At 38.4% G+C, this 18,711-nt stretch overlaps 1 protein-coding gene across 1 annotated transcript; it reads left to right on the top strand.

Annotated features, from left to right (window-relative positions):
• Positions 1 to 6,549: 6,549 nt before the first annotated feature.
• LOC107600741 (chromodomain-helicase-DNA-binding protein 6-like) lies at positions 6,550 to 11,907 on the top strand. The gene is made up of 6 exons (XM_016292697.1): positions 6,550 to 6,723; positions 7,435 to 7,578; positions 8,426 to 8,681; positions 8,805 to 9,015; positions 9,884 to 10,079; positions 11,767 to 11,907. Exons 1-6 carry the CDS (start codon positions 6,601 to 6,603, stop codon positions 11,905 to 11,907), a joined length of 1,071 nt encoding a protein of 356 aa, XP_016148183.1. The 5' UTR covers positions 6,550 to 6,600.
• Positions 11,908 to 18,711: the final 6,804 nt, after the last annotated feature.

Genomic DNA, 18,711 nt, shown 5'->3' with positions numbered 1-18,711 from the left:
CATTGAGAAAAATATGCATTTTCAAATTTATCTAGATTAATATGGATGTAGCCTAATATTTACATTAATAAATCTGATGACACTACTCACTCCTGTTACTTTTATTCAGTTACTATATATAAATATAGGATAAATGAGTATATGAGTAACAGGACTGAAAGTAACACGATTGAGATTTTAGGATAAAATTAGCAAATACATATAATCTAGCCACATGGAGTACGTGCTAATATTATGAGAATACTCCACAAACTATAGTGATTCACCAAAGATTTGTATTTTTTAAATAAACAAGTAACATCTAAGAAATAATTTAGGTAACAGGACAGTATATTTATAATGATGCTCCCAGCCACCGTTACAATATCATCAAATATACAGAAAAGAAAATAAGACCACATGCTTTCGGTCATTTCATTGCCTTCAGAAGATCCAGATGTTGCAATATTATGTTGAAAATGGGTCTTGTAGAATTTTCTCAGTTTTTTAGAGGGTATTAGGGTAACAGGACTGAGTGAAACCCTGGGGACACGGCTAAAATGTGTATTTTATCAAAAATATTATACATTTCTTTTTAAATAAATGTATTTACGAGGCTACTCCTGCTAGTTTGGATGATCTCTTGGGGCTTGGAGGTGGGGTCAGTCATCTGCTATCTTTACTGTACAACTCATTGTTGTCAAAGAACTTACCTTCTACAGAGAGTTTAAAATTGCAGTGGGAGCAAGAATTGGGGGAGGAGATATGTTCAGAATCCTGGGCTGATGCACTAGAGAATATTCATACATGCTCTGTCAACTCTAGGCATTGCCTTATACAATTTAAGATTATCCATCGACTCCATTATACTAAAACAAAATTACATAGACTTTTTCCAGATGTCTCCCCATATTGTGACAAATGTCAGACTGATATAGCTACTCCCTTGCATAGTTATGCTCTTTGTTCTAAGTTAATCTCATTCTGGACTGAAGTATTTAAAACTCTGTCAGATATTTTACAACGTGTATTAGAGCCCGACCCACTTCTTGTGATATTTGGAATTTCTGATAAAATCATGTCACTTAAAAAATCTGAACAACAGTTGCTGTCCTATGGACTTATTATAGAAATGGCACCCATTCGGTGGAATGTTTATTTCTTGGTAATCACATTGGGACATGGAAAATATACTTTTATTAACAACAGTAACGTGTGCAAAATCTAATATTTATATAAAGAAAATGAATATACTCTACCATTATTCCTCTATAGTTTTACACAGAACTGACCGACAACTTCAGTGATTATAAAAGGAACACTCTTGATGTGTGATTCAGTCACAAATTAAAGAAAAGTTTGGTGTTTTGTAACTTTAAAGTTCAAAACTTTGACAATATTTAATTTCTTGATGATTAGATATTTTATAATAATGATTTTATCATTTTAAAATAAAAAGCAAAAAGTAGAAATGAATGACTAATAAGCCAATAAGTGCTCCTCTGCTGCCATCTACTGGTTATAATGGTAATTTGGTGTATTTTTTTATTTTACGTAAGTGTTTGTTTACCACAAAACTATATTTTGGTCATCCCATTAAAAATAGCTTTTAAATTGGAGCGTTAAAGTGCTGGAAATAGATGTGTGGAATACTTGAGTCATTGAAAAGTGTTTGAATTTCTCTCTCAAAAGGTTGTGCAAATCCTGAAATTAATAATGTGATTTCTGCTTCAACACCACGGTTACAGTTAGAGTTTGCAGAATTTTAATTATTCTCAATAGATCTCACAGCGAACTTATTCATTCTGCGATGAGTTCAAACGCTTCTCACTGGATCTCGCAGCGCTGTGCAGTAACAGTAGGGCCTTTCGCACTGCGGGAACCTTTTCATAGTACCAGAACTAATAGTGGAACTACCCACTTTTTGGTGTTTTCACACCGCCGGAACTGGGTGCGATTTTAGTACCGGACTGCCTTTTTCGAGAACTAAATTAGCTCCTACTCCGGAGCAGGGTTTAACCAGCACAACTGGTACTAACCGTGACGTAAATAGACATCGATTGGCCAAACGTGTACGAAAACACCCTCACCCGCCATGATTTAAAACGCTGTGTAAACATACTGTAAACATTGTGTCAACTTATTTTGCAAATATGGAAAACAGCGATAGATGGACGGACGCTGAAGCATGTAGCAAATGTAGCACTGCCAGTCAGTGGCGGCTTGTCGGGGGAGGCAGGGGAGGCACAGCTTCCCCATAATTTTGAGGTGAAAATGGGAGGAGGCCGATTTAATGTTAGTAAAATTCACAATTAATTTCAGTTCATGTCTCAGAATGTGTATTTTTTGTTTGTAATTTCACAGTTGTAATACCATAAACGCGCCGCTTTTCTATCGCGAATGTGCCGAATCTGCTGATGTAATTACAACCGCTAAGTGATAGAGAAGGGGAGGGGGAGGTCGGGGGAGGGGTGAGCTCTCGTGCCTCCGTTGGTAAAAACAATTAGCCAATCACCATCGAGTGTTCACTTTCAGCGCTGAGGAGTGTTGAGAAAAGAAACCTCGTAGAGGAGGCTAGCCTCCCTTCTCATATCAACCAATCATCACAGAGACGTAAATTATGTGATATTAGTTTGAACGTCTGCCGCTGCGCTGATAATGTACCAAGTACTTATGAGTAGCGATATTGAATATTTGATTGCCAACAGATTTACCAAGCTGTCATTCAAACAGTATATATACAAATTTAGGGAAAACAGCCTAAGCTGGATATAGGCTACAGCAGTCGGCTTAATTAAATGGTGCAACAGGCAGCTCTCTTTTAACACAGACTTTTAAGAAGGGAAGGATGTTTGCTTCAAGTGATAGGCCAGGTAAGTGAAGTTATATTATCTTGCTGTATGTATGTCGTTTTCTTTACGTTTTCTGACTAAAAGCAACCAAAATGCCATTTTAAAGTGGTTAAGCAAATAATAATAACAATAATCGGCAGGGATCCCAGACCAATACAATTAGTGTGCCTCCTCTATTTTAAAACCCACGAGCCGCCACTGCTGCCAGTTGTCGTTGGAGATTCTTAGTCCTCCTTTCCGTTCTTTCAATCGCTTTACGTATATGTTGACAGTCCATGTCCATTATTGTGAAATCCGCGAGACACAACAAAAACACAGCTCCGATCACAGCGTCCTCCATTCTCCTGTTGTTAATGTTGTTCTTCTTTGTTTCCGTTGTTGAACGCTGCGCACAAATGATGTCGCTGTCGACCGGCTTATGTTACTTCCTAGTAAACACTGTCGGTGTGAATGCAACCCTTTAAATGGTACTGGAAATAGTTCGCGCAAAATCGTCCCAGTACTTTAGTACTGTACATTTAGTTCTGGAACTAAAGCGGTGTGAAAGGCCCTGTCACAACACCAACATTGGTTCCCAACTAGTAATCCTGTTCTGAGATTGGTAAACCGCTTTGGTTGCACTGAGCTCAATTATTGGTCCGAGCTCATAAATGGCCCATGCTGTGCAGCTCAAACAAGTACCATGGTGTCATTGCGCTTTTGTTTTGTTTGCTGTTTGATGTTTCTCATATGCAACAATGGCAGCGCTTGTGAGTTGGGCAACGTGGTGTTCGCACCCAGTAGCATGTTTACCCTCCACGCAAAGCATACGATTTCTTTACTTGTAGCATTTCATAACGATACCTCTGGCAAATCAGTGGCTGAATCGTTAAATAAATTCGGACTCAGACCGCGATCCGCCATTTGAATATGCCTGACCTAAAGCATAATATCATACAAGTTTAATGCAAGATTAATGTTCCTTTTTACATTATCTGCATTGGTTTAGTCTTGCAATGCACACGACAACTCGTCAACTTCCTTCCCATGCTTTGTTCTTTTTCCCCCTTTTTTTCTCCACCATGACGATGGCAGCCACAACAGGACAGTTACCATTGTGTAGTTTCTGTCACTTTCGTCCAAATTCACACAGGTGAGGTTGACGTAGTTGTCCAGGAAGAGCCGCTTGACATTACAGATCGCAGTCGCAATACCACAGATTTTCATGGAGCATTATGTGAGTGCTGTGCTGTACAGTCTCAGGAAGCTCTTGAACTGAATTGTGGAGAGTTTGTTGTTGGTGAGGTCCAGTAGAGCAAGACGGGTCAATGGCAAAGGCAAACATATCCACTCCATTTCTATCCCCGACAGTAATACCATTTTTGAGAACCGTTAAATTGTTCATGTTGAGTTGTAGCTGGTGTATGTTACTCATGGACCCAAACGTCCTCATCTTGTTGATCTTGATAGCATTATGGCTAAGGTTGAATTTTTGGAGGGCGTCAAAGTGGATGAAACAACTGCTGTCCAAGCTGGTCAATCGGTTCTCAGCCAGTGACGGATCTCGTAGGGAACCGAGACCCTGTGAAAATCCTTCACTCAGGAATGAGATTCGGTTTCTACTCAGGTTCAACCTCAGCAGTCCTTCTAGAAGAGAGTACAATCTGTCGGCTAGTACACCAATCACATTGTTGTTCAGGAGTAGGACACAAATTCTTTGTGTGCTGTGGAAGGTTCAAGTCAGAATTGTGATTCTGAACATGCAATTCTGACTTTTCTCTCACAATTGCGAGTTTTTATCTATTCTGGGAGGTTAAAAAGACATGAGAACTTCCTTCAAAGAGAGTTTACCATAATGCCAGGCGATCACCTGTTTTCCATTGTCATGTTTGATGACTTCCTACACCAGCACATTTGCCAGGGTTTTGAAGTCCGCCACAATCACACTTTTTCACCACCATGCAGTGGCGGCCCGTTGGGTTTTAAAATAGAGGAGGCACACTAATTGTATTGGTCTGGGATCCCTGACGATTATTATTATTATTTGCTTAACCCTTTTAAAATGGCTTTTTGATTGCTTTTAGTCAGAAAACGTAAAGAAAACAACATACATACAGCAAGATAATATAACTTCACTTACCTGGCCTATCACTTGAAGCAAACATCCATCCCTTCTTAAAAGTCTGTGTTAAAAGAGAGCTGCCTGTTGCACCATTTAATTAAGCCGACTGCTGTAGCCTATGTCCAGGTTAGGCTAACAGCCTGTTTTCCCTAAATTTGTATATATACTGTTTGAATGACAGCTTGGTAAATCTGTTGGCAATCAAATATTCAATATCGCTACTCATAAGTACTTGGTACATTATCAGCGCAGCGGGAGACGTTCAAACTAATATCACGTAATTAACGTCTCTGTGGCGGCGCTTTGGTATTACAACTGTAAAATTACAAACAAAAAATACTCATTCTGAGACATGAACTGAATGAATTGTGAATTTGTGAATTTATTAAATCGTCTTCCTCCCATTTTCACCTCAAAATTATGGGGAAGCTATGCCCCCCCTGCTTCCCCCGACGAGCCGCCACTGTTCTATTCTACACCGGACGCGAGCGGCGCAACAAAATACAATAGAATTCTATTGTATTTTGTCGCGCCGTGCAATGTGATGTGACCGATGTGATAAGCATGAGTTCTGGGCCACGGCGTGGCCGGTAAACACCAGCATTGAGTGGCCGCGATCAGCTCCAGTGGCCGTAACACAGGCTTTAATGCGCCGCAGACACGTGCAGTGAAGCGCAGATCAGCTCTAGTCTCTAACGTCACTGAATCTGCTGTTAAAATTAACCATCCATTCATCATATCATCATGCAAACAAAGAATTAGAATCATTGTAATGTGACTATCAAATATAGGTGCGGGTGGGTGGTGGGCGGATCATTTGAAGGAGGACTCGGGTGAAGTTTGAGCTCATCCGCGCATCTCAATACTAAACTGACATGGGTCCAGTAGCAAACAATGGAGCACGCTCTGCTGGACAAACTAAGTAATTACACCATTCAGAAGCATTTAATCTGCGTTATATGTTCTTTAAAAGAAAAATGTTCATATCGGCGGCATATTCGCCGATACCGATATATCGGCGACAGGCTCATATCGGCCGATAATATCGGCTAAACGATATATCGGTCGGGCTCTAGTTCTCAGTAGTCAGTTGAACGGAAGCACAGTATAGTTCGAGTCGCCAACATTTTTTATTACTATTTGTGTGTGTCTATGTATTATGTGCTGACAGTTTGTATTAAAAATCTTCATAAAATTGACACTGAAGACTAGTGTAATGATGCTGAAAATTCAGCTATGATCACGGGAATAAATGTCATTTAAAAAAATATTAAAATATAAAACAGTTTAAATTGTAATAATATTTAACGATATTACTGTTTTTACAGTATTTTTTTATTAAATAAATGCAGACTTAGTGAGTACAAGAGTCTTACTGACCCCAAACCTTTAAACAGTAGTTAAAAAAAAACTGTAATTCACTATGCGGCACATTTTACCCCACATAATATATATCTAAAGCATTCATATCATTTTGGTGAAAGTTTTCCCCGAACTCTGGTTAATGTCTAACCTTACTTTACACCAATTTTACCACAGTGAGTGGGTGTGGTAGGCACAACTTTATTATTTTTATTACAGTGTATACAATCAGTCTTTTTCTTGCTACTTCAGGGAAACATCGTGTCTGGCCAGTTTAAGTTTCATGGAATCATCACTACATTTGAAATGATAATGGCTGACTGTCCAGAGCTGAAGAAGATTAACTGGCGCTGTGTGGTGATCGACGAGGCCCATCGCCTAAAAAACCGCAACTGTAAACTGCTGGAGGGACTCAAACTCATGAACCTGGTAAATTTTTTGCTCATTTGTGGACCATGAAACATACGTAGACGTTTTTGTCATGGGATGTAAGTGTCATGTGTCATTTATAATATCAACTGCTCTACAAATGATTCAAAGACTTTCCAGAAAAGGAGAAGTAAAGCCATCTGTGAGCTAAAATACAGTGCTATCTTATGTACACATCTTCACTGCATTTACATGCACACATCCTCTCTGGACACAGAATGAGTAATCTCATCTCTCTCACTTTACATATTACTGCAGCCATGGCCAGTGTGTGCAAACTGAACTACATTTGACGCAGTGCCGCTTTATCCAACAAAATATCTCGCAGCTAATTAGGTTTTCGCAGATGTATTTTGATATACAGTGGTTTGAAAAGTATTTGGACGATTAAGCCACTTTGCAGTAGTGAATGACATCCAGAATGTGTATAAATAGTGTTTTCACTATATTTAAATTTGTAAATAAATGCTACTTTTGATATTTTGTATCGAATGCATTTATTTTTAATTGAGACTTCAGTGTCCAAATACTTTTTTGGTTCACAGTATACAAATGTATCCTTATGTTGGAGCCCAAATGTGTGAGACTATGTTCAAAGTCCAGCTCAATGTTTCCCAGTGTTGTTTCTCCGTCTTCATCCAGAGAGAGTTGGTATAGATATCTTAAAATGTACATACATACTTAATGTTTCTATGTGTCTTCTCTCTTAAGGAACATAAAGTCCTTCTCACAGGAACCCCTTTGCAGAACTCAGTTGAGGAACTCTTCAGTCTGCTTAACTTTCTCGAACCCTCACAGTTCCCTTCCGAGACCACTTTCCTAGAGGAGTTTGGAGACCTGAAGACAGAAGAGCAGGTGAGATCTAACCCTTGATTGGAAGCTTGTTATCTTTCCTTATGGGCTAGATAAACATCTACACACCTTCACCTCCAATTGTCTGCTCCACCTAGAGGATAGTAGGCAACATCCTTATTAAAATTTTGTGGTCAATGCCTATAAACTCAGAATAGCCAAATAAAGTGCTGATGTATTTTTGTAGGGCAACCTGAAAGTTAGCATGACCCTGGTTCCCTCGACAAAAAGCTAGTAGGATTTTTCTATTGGCTTTTGGCTTTTTGCTGAAAATAAGCTTGGTGACCAACAAAAGTTTAAAACAACAAGCTACACCACAGTCGGATGACTTCGGCTTCACCACCATTATGCTTTCCATAACACTTTTGATCTTTATTTAAAATCTACAAGTTGGAAAGTCTGAGTTAGAATAGTTTTCAAGAGCACAATTTATTAATACAACAAGGCTGTAAAAGCAACTAGTGAGCAGATGAGTTTACCTGTTCAGTGTGACGTTTAATGTCCCTGACTACCTTTTTTTTATTCCCATTTAGCCACTTGTTAGCAACCGAATTTTCAAGACAAAAAAATTAATTAAATAAAATAAAAATTTTCATGTTGGAGTGTTACAGATGTAATTCGTGTTGTAGAATAAAACTTGAAAATATCTTAAACTTGTGTTAATCACAGACTTTATTTTAGGCAATTAACCAAACACCCTTTCAAAAAAACCTTTGATTTTGGAAAGATGGAAGTGGAAAATGCTAATTTATTTCCAGGTTTTAGGACTCAATATTAGGCCATATGGCCTGATTATTATTGACTGATTATGTGCCCAGCTTTAACCTGAGAAACATCAACATATCCTCAGGTAAAGAAACTACAAGCCATTCTGAAGCCCATGATGTTGAGGAGACTGAAGGATGACGTGGAGAAGAATCTGGCCCCTAAAGAGGAGACAATCATTGAGGTGGAGCTCACTAATATTCAGAAGAAGTACTACCGCGCCATTCTGGAGAAAAACTTTGCCTTCCTTGCCAAGGGAGCAAACCAGCACAACATGCCCAACCTCATCAACACAATGATGGAGCTTCGCAAGTGCTGCAATCACCCATACCTCATTACAGGTGACATCTGGTGTTTAGATCAAGTGTCAATATGAAATATATCTTGGTTGCAGTTTTCTACATCTCAGTAGCCACACCTCTAATTTGTAGCGCTGACGTAGTCCCCCATCTTCCTTCTGTCAGGTGCTGAAGAAAAGATCCTTGAGAGCTTCAAGAAAACCTACAGTTCTGATGCTGTAGATTTTCAGCTGCAGGCAATGATCCAGGCCGCTGGTAAACTAGTACTTATTGACAAGTTGCTGCCCAAGCTGCTGGCCGGAGGACATAAAGTGCTGGTGTTTTCCCAGATGGTCCGGTGCCTGGATATACTGGAGGACTACCTCATTCAGAGGAGGTGAGACAGTTGCTTATTATACAGTGCCATGAGTCATACTTCTATAAAAAATGTTCAGCTGTTTTTGAAACTGTAAGTGAATGAGGAAATAGACTCCGAATGTCGATATTAAATCAAAACTTGGTTTACTTCACTTGTTGCTTTTCTTCAGGGATCCCATAGTACTGAAAAAAATTAAGTGGTTTTTATTTTATTTTAACATTTTTTAAATACTTTATAAAAAAATCCATGGAAATTCATTGGTCAAAATGTGCGAGAAACCTGTGTCTTATTACAACATTTAAGAAAAAGGTTTGGGGTCAGTGAGATTTTTTTTTTTATGAATTAATTATTTTTATTCAGCAAGGATGCAATAAATTGATCAAAAGTGACAGTAAAGACATAATGTTACAAAAGATTTCTATTTCCAATAAATGCTGTTCTTATTAACTTTTTATTTATCAAAAAATCCTGAAAAAAAGTATCACTGTTGACACAAAAATATGAAGCAGCACAACTAAAACTCACTGAACTCACTTTGACTCAGGAATAATTTATCATTATTATAATTATATTTTTATATATTATTATTATAATTTATCAAATCATTATTTTAGATTGTAATAATATTTCACAATATATTTATTTATTTTACTGTATTGTTGATAAAATAAATGCGTCCTTGGTGAGCATAATTCTTTTTTCAGAAACATCTACCCAACCCCAAACTTTTGTGTATATTATCAAAATATTTCAAAATGCATGGCTGAAACAGTAAACAAAATATGAGAGCTATGGTGGAGAAAGAGTGGGATTGGTAGTTTTCATGCATAAAGGATATAGATGTGAAAAGGAAATGTCTTCTCTGAAATTTGTATAATACATGTAGGTATACATACGAGCGTATTGATGGGAGAGTTCGAGGGAATCTACGGCAGGCCGCCATCGATCGCTTCAGTAAGGTGGATTCTGACCGCTTCGTGTTCCTCCTCTGTACACGAGCAGGAGGTCTGGGCATCAACCTCACCGCCGCTGATACCTGTATTATATTTGACTCAGACTGGAACCCGCAGAACGACTTGCAGGTAAAGATGTAGATCTTTTATGTACAGTATCAGTGAGACTCTCCTCCATTAGCAATTTCCATTACCAGCTTTTTAGCAGCACAGGCTTTTCGAATAATCATAAATATTAAAGGGGTGGTTGATTTATGATTTCACTTTTGGAACTTTAGTTAGTGTGTAATGTTGCTGTTCGAGCATAAACAACGTCTGCAAAGTTACGATGCTCAATGTTCAATGCAAAGGGAGATATTTTCTTTTAAAGAAATCGCTTTTTAAGGACTACAAAACAATGGCTGGTAGGGACTACAACGAGCTTCTTCCTGGGTTTGTGACATCACTAACCCCGATGTTAACATAAACCCCGCCCCCGGGAACACGCAACTACCCATAATTTTAAGGGGTCGTGACATTTCTGGACAACGTGCACTAGGCGGTAAGCGAATCACAAACGCAGTGAGCCCGCTAACCAATCATAGCCCATTGCATATTTCTGAGGGAGGGGCTACATAGAACCAGGAACTCAACAGACCCTTTTAACGAGAATGGAAACAGCGGTGTAGAATAAAGGTAAAATATGTGAAAATAAGGCATTTTTAAAAAAACGAAGCATGAACACGTTACACTGCACCCCATATACACAGTCAAGCTTTCGAAAAAGGTTATTCACCAACCCTTTAAAGGGTTAGTTCAACCGAAAATGGTCCATTAAATTAGTCCATAAATTACTCACCCTCAAGTCATCCTAGGTGTATATGACTTTTTTTCTTTCAGACGAATCCAGTCGGAGTTATATTAAAAATGGTCTTTGATCTTTCAAGCTGTTTCATTGCACTCAGCGGGTGTTGCATGCATCCGTCCAAAAGAAGTTAAATAAAAAGCGCCCATCCATAAAAAAAGCATCTCACGCGGCTCCTGGGGGTGAACAAAGGCCTTCTGTAGTGAATCGATGCGTTTTTGTACGAAAAATATCCATATTCAAAACGTAATAATCACTTTAATGTAGCTTGCGCTCACTCTTGTAAAAGGAAGCAGCTCCGGGAGGATAACGTATGAGGTCAGTGCTGCGCATGCGCCGGTGAGTCTCGTGAAAGCGAACGTTTGTTAACAAGAGCAAAGGAAGCAAAGTATCTTTACTTTAGCAAAGGAAAACCAGTCTCCTCTTGGCTTATATCGAAATCCTACGAAATTCTTCTTTACAAATCCTCGTTTTGTACTTCTATTTAGTGACCGTTGTTTTGTTTTGATCTCTCCCCTGTGCTTCCGCGTGCGTCACTTCTGAGCGGCGCATGCGCAAAGCCGACCTCCATACGTCATACTGCTTCCGTGTACAACAGTGAGCGCAAGCTACATTAAAGTGATTATTACATTTTGAAGGCCTTTGTTCACCCCCCGGAGCCGTGTGAGACACTTTAAAAAAAAAAAAAAATTTTCCAAATTCACACAGGTGAGGTTGACGTAGTTGTCCAGGAAGAGCCGCTTGACATTACAGATCGCAGTCGCAATACCACAGATTTTCATGGAGCATTATGTGAGTGCTGTGCTGTACAGTCTCAGGAAGCTCTTGAACTGAATTGTGGAGAGTTTGTTGTTGGTGAGGTCCAGTAGAGCAAGACGGGTCAATGGCAAAGGCAAACATATCCACTCCATTTCTATCCCCGACAGTAATACCATTTTTGAGAACCGTTAAATTGTTCATGTTGAGTTGTAGCTGGTGTATGTTACTCATGGACCCAAACGTCCTCATCTTGTTGATCTTGATAGCATTATGGCTAAGGTTGAATTTTTGGAGGGCGTCAAAGTGGATGAAACAACTGCTGTCCAAGCTGGTCAATCGGTTCTCAGCCAGTGACGGATCTCGTAGGGAACCGAGACCCTGTGAAAATCCTTCACTCAGGAATGAGATTCGGTTTCTACTCAGGTTCAACCTCAGCAGTCCTTCTAGAAGAGAGTACAATCTGTCGGCTAGTACACCAATCACATTGTTGTTCAGGAGTAGGACACAAATTCTTTGTGTGCTGTGGAAGGTTCAAGTCAGAATTGTGATTCTGAACATGCAATTCTGACTTTTCTCTCACAATTGCGAGTTTTTATCTATTCTGGAGGTTAAAAAGACATGAGAACTTCCTTCAAAGAGAGTTTACCATAATGCCAGGCGATCACCTGTTTTCCATTGTCATGTTTGATGACTTCCTACACCAGCACATTTGCCAGGGTTTTGAAGTCCGCCACAATCACACTTTTTCACCACCATGCAGTGGCGGCCCGTTGGGTTTTAAAATAGAGGAGGCACACTAATTGTATTGGTCTGGGATCCCTGACGATTATTATTATTATTTGCTTAACCCTTTTAAAATGGCTTTTTGATTGCTTTTAGTCAGAAAACGTAAAGAAAACAACATACATACAGCAAGATAATATAACTTCACTTACCTGGCCTATCACTTGAAGCAAACATCCATCCCTTCTTAAAAGTCTGTGTTAAAAGAGAGCTGCCTGTTGCACCATTTAATTAAGCCGACTGCTGTAGCCTATGTCCAGGTTAGGCTAACAGCCTGTTTTCCCTAAATTTGTATATATACTGTTTGAATGACAGCTTGGTAAATCTGTTGGCAATCAAATATTCAATATCGCTACTCATAAGTACTTGGTACATTATCAGCGCAGCGGGAGACGTTCAAACTAATATCACGTAATTAACGTCTCTGTGATGATTGGTTGATATCAGAAGGGAGGCTAGCCTCCCTTGCAAGGGTTCTTTTCGCAACACTCCTCAGCGCTGAAAGTGAACACTCGATGGTGATTGGCTAATTTTTTTTAACAACGGAGGCACGAGAGCTCAGCGCTCACCCGACCTCCCCCTTCCCTGCTCTATCATTAGCGGTTGCAATTACATCAGCAGATTTGGCACATTCGCGATAGAAAAGCGGCGCTTTCATGTTGTGGTATTACAACTGTAAAATTACAAACAAAAAATACTCATTCTGAGACATGAACTGAATGAATTGTGAATTTTACTAACATTAAATCGTCTTCCTCCCATTTTCACCTCGAAATTATGGGGAAGCTGTGCCTCCCCTGCCTCCCCCGAGGATCCGCCATTGCCACCATGTCCTGTTTCTTCTGGAACAGCGGGATGAGGAGCATCCCCTCCTGCTGACGAGCCTGTGAGATGATGTCTTCTCCAAGACCCAAACCACAGCCATGAGCAGATCAGACATACTGTCATACCTGTATATGGGAGGACAAATGTGCAGGTCATTCTCCATAACCTTCAGATCTGCTTATGTAGATGTAGATGCACACAAAACTGGACTCAAATGCAAAATCACCATATTCAGTTCGGAGATGAAAAATTAGATAAATTCTCAAACCCAAAGAGATATTCTTTATAAAAGTTAAGACTAGTCCACCACGCCTTCCTAAAAAGTCTCATTAAAACACGCCCCCACATATCTACATCATTGTGTTGGAAGATTTGCATAACACCACTCACATTTTTATGTAAAGAAAGAAGGCATAACTTTTATTCTCGCTGTAGTATTGTTGCCGCCACCGCCATGTCGTGGAGAAGCTGTGTGTTTCCAAATATGGTAAGGGGCGTAACATTTCTGTCACACGCTTGAGGTATTCGGCCAATCACAACGCACTGGATAGTTGGCCAATCAGAGCACACAGCACTTTTCAGAACAATGAGCTTTGTAAAAATTTACATGTTTCAGAAAGACGGGCAGAGAGGAGCAACAAAAATGTACAGTATGTGGAAAATAATGTGTTTTTTGAACCTTAAACCGTGTAAACACATTGCATTACACCAAATATACAAAATAATGTTATTTTTAGCATCGTCATATGACCCCTTTAATCGATCTAACGCAGTGCGGAAAAGTCTATTTCATGCACAACTTGAACAAACTACAACAGGTAAAGCTAACAGCTTGGTCTTGGAGCTTCATATCATTTTAAGCGCACTTTCCATTCAATAAATGTGCTCTGTTACATTTTAATAAACAAAATATCAGCTTTAAATAGCTGTGTAGGCATTAACAATATTGTTAACAATTCTTGTTTATAATCGATACTAATATGGCTTCTTGTTGTCAAGATCTTTATGTGTGTTCTGTTAATGCGTGAGCTTCATATCATTTTAAGCGCACTTTCCATTCAATAAATGTGCTCTGTTACATTTTAATAAACAAAATATCAGCTTTAAAATGCTGCCAAATTTATAACGAAATTCAAACAATAAATACCATTTTGGCACTCTTTAATGCGGCATGAGCAATTGTTTTAGCGCCTCAGTTCAAGCAGCACGTGTGAACCCATTGTATTTTTCTCTTTACTATTATAGTTTGAAATGAACATGAATGGTCATCAAAAGGTATAAGATATAGTACAGCTTACTGAAATGTCTCATGTAATCGCTCATTCAGTGTTTCAAACAGCAGAAAACGTGTAAAGCTTAAAACAATGCCAAGTAACAATACATCTACATCAGAATAACCATTTGGCGTCCATAAGCTCATCAGTCAGCCAGAAAAATAACTATAAAGAGAGAAGCATTTTGCTAAATTTATGCGCTATATTGCATATTCATATTTTCAATTAACCTGTTGTCTATATGATAAGAAACAAATACAAGGAGCTAAATATAAAATTCAACATAAATTGCATGTTACTTACTAATGAAGAAAAACAAACTGGATGAGTGCAAGACATATGACATCATTTATAGGATGGATTGAGGAGGGGCCCAAACTACACTCAATGGCCAAGTGATGTTGACATAGTTATGGTCAGTGATACTGGCACTGATCCTGTGTAATAAACAATTCTTTGTGACTCTATATAGTACTCAAGTTGGAAAATACGTTTAGTTCCCACTTTAAGTGAACCTTTGTTCCCAGTACATCTACAAGATGGATTACAATGCTGATAAAGACAAGAAAAGATGAGACATTAAACACATAACAATACGACTGAAATGTTAGTGTTAAAAAATAAAACACGTTTATTCTGTGGCACTTAAAAAAATAATTTGGTGCCTAATTTTGTTTCTTATAGGAGCCAGATTTTTTTTTCTGGAGCTATGTAAGGTGCAAAAAACTGACCTCTTTAACCACAACCTCAAAACACACTGGAGTCAAAGCCATTACAATTACGACTCACGTGTGTTTTCAAATTCAAAAAGACTACATTTGAAAGTAGTTAATCCTTATCCTTGGATATATCTTTCACTCGTTTAAACAGTTATTAAATATTAAAAGTTCAGCTACAGGTAATTGCATCTTACCTCACAGTCGCACTCTTTAACCGTTAATGTAATGCCTTTTTTCATTTGATTGGCCATTACAATCAGATCTATATACGTAGATTCCAGCGACTGTTTCTATGGGCTGCTATACATAAGACGTCCGCCATATTGTAACGGTCAACTTGACGTCATTCACCATAGTAATCACTGAATATTCAAAAGATGCCACAATCCTGCACAGAACGGCTCAACGGCTCTGTGAGAACCTACAGTATGGTGAATGACGTCAAGTTGACCGTTCCAAGATGGCGGCCGCATCTACGTGCCTGGAGCCTTCGAGTGGGGCATCTATTACATATCTATGATTACAATGATGATGACGACCTAGCTCTACAACCTAGCGTTTTTATTAAAGGTTTACGATTGTGTGTATCACTTCCCACTACTCACAAGACAATCTTAGATCATTCTTGTTTGTTTCTCATTATTGTCGTGGTGTAGTAATGCGGCTTTACTCTTCATAATCGAGCTAAGGCGCCAAACGCATCACGCATGCCCAAATTGGCCTGGTTAGAACTGAATGAGGTGACTGGAAAAAATGTCCCAGATAACCTTAGTTAACCCTAGATGAGGTCTTGTTGCCCACTGTAAACAACTGGAAGAAAAACTGAGAGAGATCTCATCAAAGTACATTGGGTGTATTCAGGTAAATTGGGGCATTTTTTTCCAATGAGGTGACTGGAAAAAATGTCCCAGATAATCTGAGTTAACACTAGATGAGGTCTTGTTGTCCACTGTAAACAAGTGGAAGACAAACTGACTGTAAATATGCACTTTATATAAATTCACTTTAAAAAATATTACAAAAATCTTTACTGTGCTTGTGTGGGAAAATATACATTTCAGTTTTTATAACTTCTTTGTTTGCTTTAGAGATTGATTAAAATACAGTGGGGAAAAAAAGTATTTAGTCAGCCACCAATTGTGCAAGTTCTCCCACTTAAAAAGATGAGAGAGGCCTGTAATTTTCATCATAGGTATACCTCAACTATGAGAGACAAAATGAGAAAAAAAAATCCAGAAAATCACATTGTAGGATTTTTAAAGAATTTATTTGCAAATTATGGTGGAAAATAAGTATTGGGTCAATAACAAAATTTAATCTCAATACTTTGTTATATACCCTTTGGTGGCAATGACAGAGGTCAAACGTTTTCTGTAAGTCTTCACAAGGTTGTCACACACTGTTGCTGGTATTTTGGCCCATTTTTAAATATATATTTTTGTATTAAATGGAAGATCATTGTTTTAAGATAATTATTAAACTTAAAATTATAATTATTTATTTGAAATTATAACATTGTCTTGTTTCTGTATTTGGTCAATATACCACTCCACTGTTTCTTTTCTTACACAAACACACAAAAATATATTTTTATCGCCATCTTGTGTTAGTTTAAACTAAATATCGTTGGACTCGATATAGTGTTCCTCACAACTTAACCAAAGATCCAGCCATGGATATGCCAGCCAGGAATCGTGTTTTCTGACATTTATATGTGCCTAATTTCGTCGCCGGGGAAATACATTAGCAAATTTGCCTGTGAACGCATTATTACATATATAAATATATATACAGTCATGTGAAAAAGTTAGGACACCCTCTTGAATTCCATGGTTTTCCATATCAGGACATAATAAAAAAATATCTGGTCCTTGACAGGTCTTACAATTTGGAAAATAAAACCTCAGATGAACAACAACACATGACATATTGAACTGTGCCATTAATTATTTAACAAAAATAAAGACAAAATGGAAACACCATTTGTGACAATGTTAGGACACCCTTACTATTAACATAGGAATTAAGAGGGAAAGTAGCAGTCAGGCGCTGCTAATCAAAAGCCTTTGATTAACTGATCATCAGCAAGTGTGTGCACCTCTATAAAATCAGAAGTTTTGGCAGTTTGCTGGTCTGGAGCCTTCAGGTGTGTGTTAACACAATGTCAAGGAGTTAAGACATCAGCAATGATCTTAAAGAAGCAATTGTTGCTGCCATCAGTCTGGGAAGAGTGACACGGCCATTTCAAACCATTTGAAGTCCATCATTCTACAGTGAGGAAGTTTATTCACTAGTGGAAGACATTCAAAACAGACACCAATCCTCCCAGGAGTGGACATCCCAGCAAATTCACCCCAAGATCAGACTGTGTAACGCTCAGAGAAATGGCAGACAACCCATGAACTACACCGCAGACTCTACAGGCCTCAGTTAACGTGAAATGATAAAGTTTGTGACAATTAGAAAAATATGGGACAAGTATGGCAATGGTTTGGAAGGCTTGCCAGAAAAAAGCCTCTTCTAAAAAAGCATGGCAGCACAGTTTAGGTTTGCAAAGTTTTGTCTAAACAAACCATAAGACTTCTAGAACAATGTCCTTTGAACAGATGAGACCAAGGTGGAGATGTTTGGCCATCAACACAAACACCTCATACCAAAAGTCACACATGTTGGTGGAGAGGTGATGATTTTGGGCTTGGTTTGTAACCACAGAACCTGGGCACCTCAGTCATTGAGCCGACCATGAACCCCTCTGTGTCCCAAAGTATTCTAGAGTCAAGAACGGCTGAAAATAAAAGAATCAAGGGGTTACAATAGTCCAGTCATCCTGACTGAAATGCTGTGGTGAGAGCTGTGCATGAACAAATGCCCTCAAACCTCAATAAACTGGAGCAACGTTATAAAGAAGGGGACGAAGAGTGGGACGAAACTCCTCCAGAACGATGTGAGAGACTGATTAAGTCATACAGAAAATGATTAATTCAAGTTACTGCTGCTAAAAGTGGATCTACAGACAATTGAATCATAGGGTGTCCTAACTTTGTCACACATGGTTTTTCCATTTTGGCTTAATTTTTGTTAATTAAATAATAACACAGTGTGATATGTAATGTGATTTTGTTCATCTGAGTTGTTTCCCCCCAAATTTTAAGACCTGCCAAGGACCATATTATTTTTATTATGTCCTGATACAGAAAACCATGGAATTCAATAGGGTTTCCTAACTTTTCAACACACACATATATATATATATATATATGTCCTAACTTTGTCACACATGGTTTTTCCATTTTGGCTTAATTTTTGTTAATTAAATAATAACACAGTGTGATATGTAATGTGATTTTGTTCATCTGAGTTTTTTCCCCCCAAATTTTAAGACCTGCCAAGGACCATATTATTTTTATTATATCCTGATACAGAAAACCATGGAATTCAATAGGGTTTCCTAACTTTTCAACACACACACACACACACACACACACACACACACACATATATATATATATATATATATATATATATATACACAGAAAGACTCTCTCCTATGTGCTCGA

Source organism: Sinocyclocheilus grahami, unplaced genomic scaffold (genome assembly GCF_001515645.1).
Source record: "Sinocyclocheilus grahami isolate Dianchi unplaced genomic scaffold, SAMN03320097.WGS_v1.1 scaffold290.1, whole genome shotgun sequence".
In the NCBI taxonomy this organism is placed as follows: Eukaryota; Metazoa; Chordata; class Actinopteri; order Cypriniformes; family Cyprinidae; genus Sinocyclocheilus; species Sinocyclocheilus grahami.
The sequence above is the reverse complement of the archived record's forward strand: the minus strand, read 5'-3'. Positions and strand labels throughout refer to the sequence as shown.